Source organism: Delphinapterus leucas, chromosome 13 (assembly GCF_059928025.1).
Source record: "Delphinapterus leucas isolate spDelLeu-1000000601 "Yukka" chromosome 13, BTC_Dleu_Yukka2, whole genome shotgun sequence".
Classification (NCBI taxonomy): Eukaryota; Metazoa; Chordata; class Mammalia; order Artiodactyla; family Monodontidae; genus Delphinapterus; species Delphinapterus leucas.
Window position 1 is genome coordinate 35,581,364 of NC_143141.1, and position 16,035 is coordinate 35,597,398.

General features: G+C 40.2%; 1 protein-coding gene across 10 annotated transcripts in view; it reads left to right on the forward strand.

The window, feature by feature from the left end:
- The window catches only part of AAK1 (AP2 associated kinase 1), a 168,163-nt gene that overhangs the window by 125,784 nt on the left and 26,344 nt on the right, over positions 1-16,035 (forward strand). For 6 of the 10 annotated variants that reach the window (XM_030763213.2, XM_089923055.1, XM_089923058.1 and 3 more), the window contains one exon: positions 3,429-3,524. The exons of the other annotated variants lie outside the window; for them this stretch is intronic. In XM_030763213.2, the coding sequence (XP_030619073.1) occupies positions 3,429-3,524 (96 nt within the window). The remainder of the gene's footprint in view (positions 1-3,428; positions 3,525-16,035) is intronic. 10 annotated transcript variants of the gene reach the window in all.

Sequence of the window (16,035 nt, forward strand, 5' to 3'; positions counted from 1 at the left end):
CTCTCACTGTTGTGGCCTCTCCCATTGCAGAGCACAGGCTCTGGACGTGCAGGCTCAGCGGCCATGGCTTACGGGCCCAGCCACTCTGCGGCATGTGGGATCTTCCCGGACCGGGGCATGAACCCATGTCCCCTGCATCGGCAGGTGGACTCTCAACCACTGCACCACCAGGGAAGCCCTAATTTTTTAATTTATTAGTATTTTGGTCTGCTTGAAAGTGCTTAAAGTTGGATATGCCAAATAGTTGACTAAATATACCAAATGTATAAAGCATTGGTCATTGTCCTTGAGATAAAATGTCACAATGATCACTAGTTATGGTGCTGGGTAGGATATAGTTTCCCTGGAAAGGGGGTCATGGAATAAGCCCTAGGAAGGTCTTCTTTGATGCTGAATCCCAGCATTTAGTACAGTGCTTGGCTCAGTACACATTTGTTAAATGAAGGAAAGGAGCCGCTTTTTGCCAAAGGATAGGAGCTTGGATTCACCGATGTTAATAACAGATGTCCCTAATCATTGTCCATCCACTTCCAGTTTTAATGCCTGATTCTTTATTATCATACATTTTATGTTTTGTTTTTTGTCTGTATGAAATGTTTTTTAAAGAGTTGTTTTTTGCTTTTATTTTTGCCTCTTCTCTGCCTAACTTTGAAGGTTGTAAATGGCAGTATTTTTTTAATGGCCCAGCCATTAGAAAACACATATTTGAGTAGAATTAGGACAGTAGTACCCGCGAACATATGTTGAGTACATGCTGCATGCTAAGCCCACTGGGTAAGTGCCTTTATGCACATTATCTCCAGTGATCCCTCACAACAGCCCACGAGAGGCTAAGTGACCTGCCCAAGGTCATAGGTGGAGAATGACAGAGTAGAAATTTGTACCTGGGCAGCCCAGCGCAGAAGCTGTAGTTATAACCACATCTCAGAAATCTTATAAATCAGTGACACCAAGCTTTTACAGGCATTACAAAACATCTTCATATTTTCCTCAATTTATCCAGCACTATTCTATGAACGTTTGGTATTTTCCCTTCGCTTGCATTTGTGGTATGAATGAAGAAGAATCTTCATTCTTTACAAATGAAGTAAAATTATACCTAGATCCCAGAAATTAGCGTGTCCTCACTGTATGAAGTTCAGGGTGGCACCATTTTCTCCAAGTTTTCTAATCAAGCTCAGACCGTTCACTGATTTGAAACCTTCTAACCAACCAAGAGAGGAGAGAAGCAGGAAATTTGGTAATGAGCTGGGGGGGATGACACAAGGGTTATCCTTAACATTTTTATGGTAAAAGCTGCAAAAATGTTGCTAAACTGTGTTCATAGATTAGAGGAGGAACAGGCAGACAATTAAAACTTGACATTGTGCCTCTTTATGTAAAATACAGCAAGTCCCCTACATATGAACGAGTTCCGTTCCAAGAGCACATTCGTAAGTCCGGTTTGTTCATAAGTCCAATTTGTTCGTAAGTCCAACAAAGTTGGCCTAGGTACCCAACTAGCACAGTCAGCTATATAATACTGTACTGTAATAGGTTTATAATACTTTTCACACAAATGATATATAAAAAACAAACACAAAAAATAAAGAAAACGTTTTTAATCTTACAGTACAGTACCCTGAAAAGTACAGTAGTGCAGTACAACAGCTGGCATACAGGGGCTGGCATCTAGTGAACAGGCAAGAAGAGTTACTGACTGGAGGAGGGAGAGGAGGTGGGAGATGGTAGAGCTGAAGGATCGTCAGCAATAGGAGATGAGGGCAAGCTGCATGTGACAATGTACACCAGACGCGTGAACTAACTTACGTGACTGGACATAGGAACGCATGTTCACATCTTTGAAAGTTCTCAACTTGAAGGTCGTGTGTAGGGGACTTACTGTATTTTTCTGTTGATAAATTATATACATTCATTTGCTAAAACCCCAAGGAAGCAAGATTGAAAAACTCATGACCCCATTCCAAGAGGAAAGCATTGCTAACATTTAACAATATTTATGTCCATAGTTTTATTTCTTTGTACATACTTTTTTCAAACATGAATTATACTATACATTCAATTTCATAATTTGTTCTTTTTCTTTTAATATATTTCATTGTATCTCATTTTAAAATATTTCAGAGACTAAGAGCAGTGATTTTAACCCTTCTCTTCCTCCACAGACCTTTAAAGAAGCTTAGTTAAAAGCCCACTTGAATGATATTCTTAAAATGACAAAATTATAGAGACTGGGACAGGAGTAAGGAGTGGGTGTGACTATAAAGGAGTACAAGGAAGTTCTTTTGTTTGATGGAATAGTTGTGTATCATTGTTTTGGTGCTTAGGCTAATTTATACGTACTATCAAATGGCGAGGAACTATAAACACACAAACACACACACACACAAATGTGAGTACATGTGAAAACTGAATAGAGTTTAGTTAACAGAATTGCCCTGATGTCAGTGATATTGAACTGTGGTTGTATAAGAACTCACCACTGGGGGAAGCTGGTTGAAGGGTTCAGAGGGTTCTCTATGTACTGCAACTTCCTATGATTCTACAATTACTTGAAAATTAAAAGTTTTTTTTAATCCATTTTATAAAAGGCTAAATTAGATTTTAATTCAGGAACTAACTCATTATTAAAATGCAAGGTAAAGAATGGTAAAGTAGGAGCCAGGAGACCTGTGTTTTGATCCTGGGTCTGCTGGTGGACCTCTGTCTAGTCTCTTAACTTCTGGGCTTCATTTTTTTTTCTGGAAAATAAGAAAATTATGGTAGAAAACGCTGAGATCCCTTCAGGCTCTGATATTCCATAGGGTATATAGATTTCTGTAAATCTATAAGTTTGCCAAATATAGGATGAATGCCAATAGTATGGTAGATGTAGTCCAAAGGTTAGGGTTTATCTAACCTTCCAATAGGGAAGAAATCTGTTTCTGTCTCTTTCTGTCTACCTAGCACTACATTAGATATATGGTGATAGAATAGGACTCAGTCCCTAAAGGACCTCAAGAGGGAAATGGGCACATAGGAAGTACCTATACACATATTCTAAGGTACAAAATAGACAAAGTTTGTTTACCTACCAAAATATGTGATAAGGATAGTAGTAATTGCAGTAGGAATTCTGAGAGAGATCACTATAGACTGCAGTATCCAAGGAAGATGTGGAATTTCAGATGTACGACTATCCTACTTTTACCATTAATTGCATCTCAGACTACGTTGCAAGGACCAAATTGTACATCTCAGACATACTTTGCTATTACATTGAATTATATCCACTCATACTTCTTTATTCTGCCTCTAAATTTAGACTTACTCTATAATTTGAGTTGGGTTAATAGATGGTAAGTACATCTGGATTTACTTGATGTTTTCTGCTTTTGTCTTTTTTTCTCTCTCTTCTTGACCCTTCCTTCCCCTCCAACCAATTCCAGCTGAAAAAAGGAAGGGTGGGCAGACTGTGGATTCTAGCCTTCCTCTTCTAAGTGTATCTGATCCTTTCATTCCTCTTCAAGTACCTGATGCACCAGGTAGGTAAATAAAACTGATCTGAAGTTAAGTTACATCCCAGGGCTTCTTGAGAGTTCTGTTTTAAACACTCCAGGAAAAGGACTTGAATTCCAATACCTGTTAATAGGTGCTGTTGTATATTTTTACTGTCTCAATAAGAGGGGCAAAATTCTCTTGTGGGGTCACTAGTCCTTAGCAAAGATAATAAATTCAGCTCAGATTATACCAAGTTGTATTCCACATCATGTCAGTCTCAAGCTTCATATCCTTGACTGTGTTAATGGTAATATAAAGGGCCTGTGTATCGCAGAGAGCATTATTAGTTCAGTGTGATTATAACAATGTGGGGGGGAAACCCAAAAGCCTATGATAGAAGGAACAAAATGCTAATGGTGTACTATAATGATTGGGTTATGAGTGACTTCCTGTTCCTATTTTGCTGTAATGTGCTTTTATTTTTAAAAGATACAAATACATAATAAAATTTGATAGGGAGTGTGAGTCAGGAGACCTCGGTTCCACTACCTTCCACTATCTGGGCTTGACTCTTCGTCATCGAAATAAGTAATTCTAATCTCCCCTACTGTCTGCTCTGTACCGATTTTTAAGTAAGCAGTATAAAAAAGTAAGAAACGGTTAGTGTGGTCTGATCGAAATAGCTTTTGAAACAATATCATTGGATGCTTTCCATTTGGAGTTCGTGAATGCCAAAGATTTCTCTTTGCGCTCCCCTCCCCATCCTTTTGGGGGAAGGGGAGCAGAATGTGAGGAACAGAAGCCACCCTTTCTCTTTTTTTTCAGTGTCTTTGAAAAAGCAAATAGATCCAGCTCCTTAGAAACAGCTGACAGTCATTTTGCTGCTGGTAGTTTTTTCTTTTCTCCCATTCTTACCGCTGTCGATTTCTTAAACTAAAAGTCTTAAACTAAAAGAATCTGCTTGGTTTTTCTTCTCTCCCAAAATGTCAGAGGGATTTATTTGATTGATTGCCTCAGGATCGGAAGTGATTGTGATGTGCATATCCTCTACTTACTAAGACAGACCACAGCTAGGTTCCCAAGACGGTTTTTATTTCTTTAAGTAGTTTGTTGACCCTTCTAAGAGGAAGAAGAAATTTGCCCTGATCGGGTAGTATTGTGTAACTTTATAGCTTGCTGGACCTGGAGGTAGGTCAAAAATATCTAAAGTCACTAGAGAATGATTCAGGATAGGGTAGTTAAAGAAAAGAGAAGAAAGAATCAAAAGAGGTCCTTTTCTCTGTTGCATTCATCAGGCATGCCCGGCAGGGCCGAAACAGGCCAGTTTCAAGCAGAAGACTAGAAGGGATGGGCTGTAAACTCGAGCTGGGGCCCACTGGCTTCTTTTTCCTCCCTTTTGTGGCAGCCATAATATCAGACAAGGAAAAAGGGATTATTGAGGCCTTCTCCCTTTGGTACCCCTTTGGGTCCATGCCTTGCTCTTACCCAGATAGCCCATGGACTGCAGAACTGGAAGGGTGACCTCTTGGCACAAGCCAGAGGATGAAAGCATAAATCAGACATGTCACTCCTTTGCAGTCCAGTGAATTCTCAAATCACTGAGCAAAAAATCCAGGCTTCTTACCATACCTACAAGACCCTGACTAGTCTGGCCCTTGGCTACCCTTCTAACCTGAGCTCATAGCATTCTTCCCTTCAGTCTTTCCTCCAATAAGCTAAGCTAAGCTTATTCCCACATCAGGGCCTTTGCACTTTCTGGTACTCTGCCTGGAAAGCTTTTCCTTCTTGTCATTCGACATTTGGGTCTCTGCTTAATTGCTGTCTTCTCGGAGAGGCCCGACGTGGTCCCAAGGGCACTGTCACTCACACCCCCTGGCTTTTTTCTTCCTAGCATTTATCATGACATTGTCTGTTTCTACTTGTTCATTCCTCTTTCTCCACCAGAATGCCAGTGTCCTGAGGGAGGGACCTTGTCTGTCTTATTTACCAGTGTACCGTTAATGCTGAGAATCCTGCCGGGTGTAGCTGGCACTCAGTGAGTATTTGCAGATTAGATGAATGAAGTAAATGAAACCTGAGGCCGAAAGGCTTTTGGCAGCCCCATTACCCTCCATTTCCGTCCCCAGCTACCAAACACCAGAATACTATCTCCATAGCCTTCCGTCTCTGAGTCCACCAACCCCTAGCCAGGCCTCCTTCCCACTCTTGAGGGGGCATAAACAGAGGCACAGCCCACATGTCAGGAAGCTGCCAAACCCTGGGATGAAAGTAGTAGCTAAACTCAGCAGATCGTTCAGCTCCTCCTTTCATGATGCTCTGCAGAATCTGGGCTAAGTATGGCATGTGACCACTGTGTCTTTGATTACCTTATTTACTGTTATATGCCCAGCCTGTAGCACATTCAGTTATATAGCTCCTTTATCCCTGTATCCTTCCTCAGCATCTTGAAATGCCCGAGTGAGGAAAGGGCCGAGAGTTTACGGTCTCTGGTACCTTGGCAGACTACAGGTTTGTCTCCTGCCCCTCAAAGCAAGCAGTTTGTCACTCCCTCCACCGGTGGTGGACACCGGTCAGGTGTGTTGGTTGGTTGGGTTTACATACATGCTTCCCTCCCACACTCAGCCTTCCTGATGGTGAGAATCATGGAACCTTAGTCTCCTGACAACTATGCCTTTTGTGACTTAACATTTTATTTTATGCTTTTTAAATGTTTTCACATATGATTTCCTTCGAGTCAGAAATAATACTGACCGGTGGGTATGTCCAGTAATCTCTCTCTTCGTGAGTAAGGAAGTGAGGCCTTAGTGCTGCCGTGACTGTGCTCCTTCCTCTTGGTGGCTCACAGCACCCACACAGCGAGGGGTCGTTTGGGGACAGATCCCAGCTCAATAAATCCTTTGACTAGAGAGCTAAATTTAAGGGTTAGGGAGATACAAGAATGGATTTGAACTTGTAAGAGCTTGGTTCTAGCCACTTAGTAGCTAAGTGATTTTGGTCAAATCACTCAAACTCTGTGTTCTCCCCCTCCTCAGCATTGGCCATAGTAGAACCTACCTGCGGACTGGCTTGTGTGTCTCAGATGAAATCATGTATTTGAAATTGCTTTGGGAACTCTGAATTAGTATAAAGATAGGAAGTGCTATAACAGCTTTGGTTCCAGGCTCTTATTCCCAGGGGCGCAGTCCTAGTTATCAAGAAGTCTTAGCAATGGTATTTTTGTCTTACAGAAATGAAACTTGCTCTTATGACCTATGACCTTTGCACAGCTCAGAGCCATCAAAGTAGAACTCCTTGATATTAGCAATTGTTAAACTCTAAGTGAAGGGACACTGGATAATTGGAGGTGTTTTTCTTTCTTTTTTAAGGAGTATTTTTATTTTCCAAAGCATTGTAAAACAAATTTTCTTAGAAAACCTGGCATAAAAAAATCACAGCCGAGCACTTGTGTGCTCATAAAGCTGCCACATGAAGCCTAGCTCTAGTGAGCCTCAAAGTATTTCACTGACGCTCATATGCTGTGTGTTCATTTATTTTGCCTTTTATTTGTATTAGGGAACAGATAAGCTATAGGTGGTATCAGAGGTTTAAAAAAATGGTAGAGAAGATTGAGGAATTTTCTCTGAAAATTGGTGGAAAGATTTAATCATTTTTAAAAATTGTGGTAAAGTATATGTAACGCAAAACTTCCCATTTTAAAGTGGACAGTTCAGTGGCATCAAGTACATTTATATTGTTTACAGCCATCACCACCATCCATCCACAGAACTTCTTTTCATTTTGCAAAATCGAAACTCTGCCTATTAAACAGTACCTCTCTGTACCTCTCTCCCCCCAACCCCTGGCAACCACCATTCTACTTTCTGTCTCTATGAATTTGACTACTGTAGGTGCCTCATATAAGTGGAATTACACAATATTTGTTCTTTTGTGACTGGCTCTTTTCACTTAACATAATGTCCTCATGGTTCGTACATGTTGTAGCATATGTCAGAATTTCTTTTTAAAGCTGAATAATATTCTGTTGTGTTTTGTTTATCCATCTGTCAGTTAACACGTGGGTTGCTGCTATCTTTTGGGTACTGTGAATAATGCTTCTTTGAACGTGAGTGTGCAAATATCTCTTCAAAACTCAAGACTCTTTGAGGTACATACCCAGAAATAGAATTACTAGAACCTAACTCTATTTTTAATTTTTTGAGGAACTGCCATACTGTTTTCCACAGTGACTATACCCTTTTACATTCCCGCCAGCAGTGCTCAGAGTTTGAGGAAAAGATTTTTATAGCAACCCCTTTAATACTGACCTTTCAACATCAGTGTTCCACAAGACTGAGCAAGAATGCATTAGTTGCCCCGTAAGTGCCACTTACTAGAATTAACAACTGTTTTTAAAAAAGTACTTCTTGGCCTATGGCACTCCGTGTTCTCTTGAAAAATAAGCAAGAGGAGCTGTGTTTTCTCAGTGCTCTGTTGTCAAGATAGGCATTCCTCTCAGAGCTATTTGCTTGGCATCTCCCTCACTTCCAATTGCTGTCTTGTGATATTTTAAAAGCCCAAGGTTGATCAGAGTATGTGTCTTTACTCTGGAAAGTTTTTCCTCCCACAGATTCAGTTCTCTAACATGGACTCGGAATGGGTCATGGTGGTTGACTTTTGATTCCAGCTTGCAGATGTCACAGATGGTTTAGTGTCTGGTTTCTCAGTGATAGGAGCTAGAGCGACAAAATTCTAAAAACAGCATCTCTCATTACAAGACATCAGGGCTTACACCCCAAGTTAGACAAGACGTAAATTTCCAAAACCACAAAGCTGTAGCAGCCAAATCATCTTTTTCCATGGGGCTTGCATCTGGCTCTTCCATGTCTGTAAGTTCAGTCTGCTTTTGTCCTCATAGCCGTAGTCCTAACTAGGGTTGCAATGGGCCTTGAGCAAGCCCTTAGTCCTACTAGCCTGTATAAATAGATATCTACCTTCATCTTTGATATTTTAAAAGAGAAAAAGCTCACAACTTGCAGTATATCCTGGTCTCCTGCCAGGAAGTGGTTCTGACTGCCTGGCCTTCGACTGGTTTATGAAGGATTTGTACCCTTTTCTGTGATTTATATTTTCAGTTACTAAGTCTTGAGAGGAGCGGTATGAGAACCTGAAATGGATTAATCCCTGTCTCCAACTCTAGCAGCTGCCCCCTCCTCTCTTCCCCTAATCCCTCACGCCATTTGACTTATGTTTAAGGAGAGGGGAGGTGCTCAGAAGAGGAGACCCTTTCATTCCCCCCTTCATTTCAAAGTACTAACAATCCTCTCCTTTAAAAGCACTCTCGGTTTCCACGGTCCAGGCTAACTAATCCTGCATCCATTTTTCTTCAGGGGTCCACCTTCTCAGTCTTTTAACCATGATTTCAGTGCTTTTCCAAGCTCTTAACCTGACTCAGTTTTATTTGGGAACCCTAGAGACTTGAGAAAGAACTGATTATAGTACTGGGAATGTGATAAGAAAATCACACCAACAGAAAAATAGGAGCAGACAATTCACAAAGGACAAAAGATGAATTATCAGGAAATAATATTTTTCTAAGGGTTCACCATCATGATGAATCCAAGAAGTACCAGTTATAAAGCAGGGAGGTTTTGCAGCTTCTGCTGTCAGATTGGTAAAGATGAAAAAAAAGCTACCACCTCAGGCTTGGTGAAGGCATCAGAAAATGGACACACTCAGATCCTGCTAGTGGGAGTAGCAGTTAGTACAGCTTTCAGGGAGGACAGCGTGGCCTTTAAGATTTTACTTCCTTATTGACTTAGCAATTCTTTTCTAATACATTGTCTGAAGAGCACATGAGTATGCTTAAGTATTTATTGAACGTTCAGAGTTTATAGGAAAAGGTTGGGAGAGCATTTGTTAAAAACTCAATAGTGGCTGTCTCTACAAGGGAAATTATGGGTAGTTTTATTTTTATCCTTTTTTTAATTTTTTAACATCTTTATTGGAGTATAATTTTTTTAACATCTTTATTGCAGTATAATTGCTTTACAATGGTGTGTTAGTTTCTGCTTTATAACAAAGTGAATCAGTTATACATATACATATGTCCCCGTATCTCTTGCATCTCCCTCCCTCCCACCCTCCCTATCCCACCCCTGTAGGTGGTCACGAAGTACCGAGCTGATCTCCCTCTGCTATGTGGCTGCTTCCCACTAGCTACCTATTTTACGTTTGGTAGTGTATATGTGTCCGTGCCACTCTCTCACTTTCTCCCAGCTTACCCTTCCCCCTCCTCGTATCCTCAAGTCCATTCTCTAGTAGGTCTGCATCTTTATTCCCATCTTGCCCCTAGGTTCTTCTGACCATTTTTTTTTCTTTTTTAGATTCCATATATATGTATTAGCATACGGTATTTGTTTTTCTCTTTCTGACTTACTTCACTCTGTATGACAGTCTCTAGGTCCATCCACCTCACTACAAATAACTCAATTTCATTCCTTTTTATGGCTGAGTAATATTCCACTGTATATAGTGCCCACACCTTCTTTTATCCATTCATCTGTTGATGGACACTTAGGTTGCTTCCATGTCCTGGCTATTGTAAATAGAGCTGCAGTGAACATTTTGGTACATGTCTCTTTTTGAATTATGGTTTTCTCAGGGTATATGCCCAGTAGTGGGATTGCTGGGTCGTATGGTAGTTCTATTTTTAGTTTTTTAAGGAACCTCCATACTGTTCTCCATAGTGGCTGTACCAGTTCACATTCCCACCAACAGTGTAGGAGGGTTCCCTTTTCTCCACACCCACTCCAGCATTTATTGTTAGTACATTTTTGATGATGGCCATTCTGACCGGTGTGAGATGATACCTCATTTTGCTTTGCATTTCTCTAATGATTAATGATGTTGAGCACTCTTTCATGTGTTTGTTGGCAATCTGGATATCTTCTTTGGAGAAATGTCTATTTAGGTCTTCTGCCCATTTTGGGATTGGGTTGTTTGTTTTTTTTGATACTGAGCTGCATGAGCTGCTTGTAAATTTTGGAGATTAATCCTTTGTCAGTTGCTTCATTTGCAAATGTTTTCTCCCATTCTGAGGGTTGTCTTTTCATCTTCTTTATGGTTTCGTTTGCTGTGCAAAAGCTTTTAAGTTTCATTAGGTCCCATTTGTTTATTTTTGTTTTTATTTCCATTTCTCTAGGAGGTGGGTCAAAAAGGATCTTGCTGTGATTTATGTCGTAGAGTGTTCTGCCTATGTTTTCCTCTAAGATTTTGATAGTGTCTGGCCTTACATTTAGGTCTTTAATCCATTTTGAGTTTATTTTTGTGTATGGTGTTAGGAAGTGTACTAATTTCATACTTTTACATGTACCTGTCCAGTTTTCCCAGCACCACTTATTGAAGAGGCTGTCCTTTCTCCACTGTACATTCCTGCCTCCTTTATCAAAGATAAGGTGACCATATGTGTGTGGGTTTATCTCTGGGCTTTCTATCCTGTTCCATTGATCTATATTTCTTTTTTTGTGCCTGTACCATACTGTCTTGATTACTGTAGCTTTGTAGTATAGTCTGCAGTCAGGGAGCCTGCTTCCTCCAGCTCCATTTTTCCTTCTCAAGATTGCTTTAGCTATTTGGGGTCTTTTGTGTTTCCATATAAACTGTGAAATGTTTTGTTCTAGTTCTGTGAAAAATGCCACTTGTACTTTGATAGGGATTGCACTGAATCTGTAGATTGCTTTGGGTAGTAGAGTCATTTTCACAATGTTGATTCTTCCAATCCAAGAACATGGTCTATCTCTCCATCTATTTGTATCATCTTTACTTTCTTTCATCAGTGTCTTATAATTTTCTGCATACAGGTCTTTTCTCTCCTTAGGTAGGTATATCCCTAGATATTTTATTCTTTTTGTTGCAGTGGTAAATGGGAGTGTTTTCTTAATTTCATTTTCAGATTTTTCATCATTAGTGTATAGGAATGCTAGAGATTTCTGTGCATTAATTTTGTATCCTGCTACTTTACCAAATTCATTGATTAGCTCTAGGAGTTTTCTGGTAGCATCTTTAGGATTCTCTATGTATAGTATCCTGTCATCTGCAAACAGTGACAGCTTTACTTCTTCTTTTCTGATTTGGATTTCTTTTATTTCTTTTTCTTATCTGATTGCTGTGGCTAAAACTTCCAAAATGATGTGGAATAATAGTGGTGAGAGTGGGCAACCTTGTCTTGTTCCTGATCTTAGTTTCAGTTTTTCACCGTTGAGGACGATGTTGGCTGTGGGTTTGTCATATATGGCCTTTATTATGTTGAGGAAGTTTCTGTCTGTGCCTACGTTCTGGAGGGCTTCTATCATAAATGGGTGTTGAATTTTGTCGAAAGCTTTCTCTGCATCTACTGAGACGATCATATGGTTTTTCTCCTTCAGTTTGTTAATATGGTGTATCACATTGATTGATTTGCGTATATTGAAGAATCCTTGCATTCCTGGGATAAACCCCACTTGATCATGGTGTACGATCCTTTTAATGTGCTGTTGGATTCTGTTTGCTAGTATTTTGTTGAGGATTTTTGCATCTTTGTCATCAGTGATTGACATCTTTGTCTGGTTTTGGTATCTGGGTGATGGTGGTTTCATAGCATGAATTTGGGAGTGTTCCTCCCTCTGCTATATTTTGGAAGAGTTTGAGAAGGATAGGTGTTAGCTCTTCCCTAATGTTCAATAGAATTCGCCTCTGAAGCCATCTGGTCCTGGGCTTTTGTTTGTTGGAAGATTTTAAATCACAGTTTCAATTTCAGTGCTTGTGATTGGTTTGTTCGTATTTTCTGTTTCTTCCTGGTTCAGTCTCAGAAGGTTGTGCATTTCTAAGAATTTGTCCATTTCTTCCAGGTTGTCCATTTTATTGGCATAGAGTTGCTTGTAGTAATCTCTCATGATCCTTTGTATTTCTGCAGTGTCAGTTGTTACTTCTCCTTTTTCATTTCTAATTCTATTGATTTGACTCTTCTCCCTTTTTTTCTTGATGAGTCTGGCTCATGGTTTATTGATTTTGTTTATCTTCTCAAATGACCAGCTTTTAGTTTTATTGATCTTTGCTATTGTTTCCTTCATTTCTTTTCATTTATTTCTGATCTGATCTTTATGATTTCTTTCCTTCTGCTAACTTTGGGGTTTTTTTGTTCTTCTTTCTCTAATTGCTTTAGGTGTAAGGTTAGGTGGTTTATTTGAGATGTTTTCTTGTTTCTTAAGGTAGGATTGTATTGCTATAAACTTCCCTCTTAGAACTGCTTTTGCTGCATCTGATAGGTTTTGGGTCATCGTGTTTTCATTGTTATTTGTTCCTAGGTTTTTTGTTTTTGTTTTTGTTTTTTGCGGTACACGGGCCTCTCACTATTGTGGCCTCTCCCGTTGCGGAGCACAAGCTCCGGACGCGCAGGCCCAGCGGCCATGGCTCATGGGGCCAGCCGCTCCACGGCATGCGGGATCTTCCCGGACCGGGGCACGAACCCGTGTCCCCTGCATCGGCACGCGGACTCTCAACCACTGCGCCACCAGGGAAGCCCTCTAGGTATTTTTTGATTTCCTCTTTGATTTCTTAAGTTATCTCTTGGTTATTAAGTAGTGTATTGTTTATCTTCCATGTGTTTGTATTTTTTACAGATTTTTTCCTGAAATTGATATCTAGTCTCATAGCATTGTGGTCGGAAAAGATACTTGATACGATTTCATTTTTCTTAAATTTACCAAGGCTTGATTTGTAACCCAAGATATGATCTATCCTGGAGAATGTTCCATGAGCACTTGAGAAGAATGTGTACTTGGATGTTGTTTTTGTATGGAATGTCCTATAAATATCAATTAAGTCTATCTTGTTTAATGTATCATTTAAAGCTTGTGTTTCCTTATTTATTTTCATTTTAGATGATGTGTCCATTGGTGAAAGTGGGGTGTTAAAGTCCCCTACTATGATTGTGTTACTGTCGATTTCCCCTTTTATGGCTGTTAGTATTTGCCTTATGTATTGAGGTGCTCCTGTGTTGGGTGCGTAAATATTTACAATTGTTATATCTTCTTGGATTGATCCCTTGATCATTATGTAGTGTCCTTCTTTGTCTCTTGTGATAGTCTTTATTTTAAAGTCTATTTTGTCTGTTATGAAAATTGCTACTCCAGCTTTCTTTTGATTTCTATTTGCATGGAATATCTTTTTCCATCCCCTTACTTTCAGTCTGTATGTGTCCCTAGGTCTACGTGGGTCTCTTGTAGACAGCATATATACAGGTCTTGTTTTTGTATCCATTCAGCCAGTCTGTGTCTTTTGGTGGGAGCATTTAATCCATGTACATTTAAGGTAATTATCGATATGTATGTTCCTATTCCCATTTTCTTAATTGTTTTGGGTTTGTTATTGTAGGTCTTTTCCTCCTCTTGTGTTTCTTGCCTAGAGAAGTTCCTTTAGCATTTGTTGTAAAGCTGGTTTGGTGGTGCTGAACTCTCTCAGCTTTTGCTTGTCTGTAAAGGTTTTAATTTCTCCATCAAATCTGAGTGATATCCTTGCTGGGTAGAGTAATCTTGGTCGCAGGTTTTTCTCCTTCATCACTTTAAATATAGACATATGCCAGTCCCTTCTGGCTTGAAGAGTTTCTGCTGAAAGGTCAGCTGTTAACCTTATGGGGATTCCCGTGTGTGTTATTTGTTTCTTTTCCCTTGCTGCTTTTAATATGTTTTTTTTGTATTTAATTTTTGATAGTTTGTTTAATATGTGTATTCGCGTGTTTCTCCTTGGATTTATCCTGTATGGGACTCTCTGTGCTTCCTGGACTTGATTAGCTATTTCCTTTCCCATATTAGGGAAGTTTTCAACTATAATCTCTTCAAATATCTTCTCAGTCCCTTTCTTTTTCTCTTCTTCTTCTGGGACCCCTATAATTCGAAGGTTGTTGCGTTTAATGTTGTTCCAGAGGTCTGTGAGACTGTCCTCAATTCTCTTCATTCTTTTTTCTTTATTCTGCTCTGCAGTAGTTATTTCCGCTATTTTGTTTGTTTGTTTGTTTGTTTTGCGGTACGTGGGCCTCTCACTGTTGTGGCCTCTCCCGTTACGGAGCACAGGCTCCGGACGCGAAGGCTCAGTGGCCATGGCTCACAGGCCCAGCCACTCCGCTGCATGTGGGATCTTCCCAGACCAGGGCACAAACCCACATCCCCTGCATCGGCAGGCAGACTCTCAACCACTGTGCCACCAGGGAAGCCCTATTTCCACTATTTTATCTTCCAGGTCACTTATCCGTTCTTCTGCCTCAGTTATTCTGCTATTGATCCCTTCTAGAGAATTTTTAATTTCATTTATTGTGTTGTTCATCGCTGTTTGTTTGCTCTTTAGTTCTTCTAGGTCCTTGTTAAACGTTTCTTGTATTTTCTCTCTTCTATTTCCAAGATTTGGGATTATCTTTGTTATCATTATTCTGAATTCTTTTTCAGGAAAACTGCCTATTTCCTCTTCATTTGTTAGGTCTGGTGGGTTTTTGCCTTACTCCTTCACCTGCTGTGTGTTTCTCTGTCTTCGCATTTTGCTTAACTTACTGTTTTTGGGGTCTCCTTTTCACAGGCTGCAGGTTTGTAGTTCCTCTTGTTTTTGGTGTCTGTCCCCAGTGGCTAAGGTTGGATCAGTGGGTTGTGTAGGCTTCCTGGTGGAGGGGACTAGTGCCTCCATTCTGGTGGATGCGGCTGGATCTTGTCTTTCTGGTGAGCAGGTCCATGTCTGGTGGTGTGTTTTGGGGTGTCTGTGGCCTTATTATGATTTTAGGCAGCCTCTCTGCTAATGGATGGGGTTGTGTTCCTGTCTTGCTATTCGTTTGGCATAGGGTGTCCAGCACTGTAACTTGCTGGTCGGTGAGTGGAGCTGGGTCTTGGCGTTGAGATGGAGATCTCTGGGAGATTTTTGCCATTTGATATTACATGGAGCTGGGAGGTCTCTTGTGGACCAGTGTCCTGAACTTGGTTCTGCCACCTCAGTGGCACATCCCTGATGCCTGGGTGGAGCACCAAGAGCCTTTCATCCACACGGCTCAGAATAAAAGGGAGAAAAAAAGAGAAAGAGAGAGAGAGAGAGAGAAAGAGAGAAACAGATAAAATAAAATAAAATAATGTTATTAAAATAAAAAATAATTACTAAGCAAAAAAATTTTAAACAGTAAAAAAAAAAAAAAATCGGACAGACAGAACCCTAGGACAAATGGTAAAAGCAAAGCTATACAGACAAAATCACACACAGAAGCATACACATAGACACTCCCGAAAAGAGAAAAAGGGAAAAAAATGTATATATCTTTGCTCCCAAAATCTACCTCCTCAATTTGGGATGATTCGTTGTCTATTCAGGTATTCCACAGATGCAGGGTACATCAAGTTGACTGTGGAGATTTAATCCGCTGCTCTTTTGGCTGCTGGGAGAGATTTCCCTTTCTCTTCTTTGTTCGCACAGCTCCTGGGGTTCAGCTTTGGATTTGGACCCGCCTCTGTGTGTAGGTCGCCTGAGGGCGTCTGTTCTTCGCTCAGGCAGGACGGGGTTAAGGAAGCAATT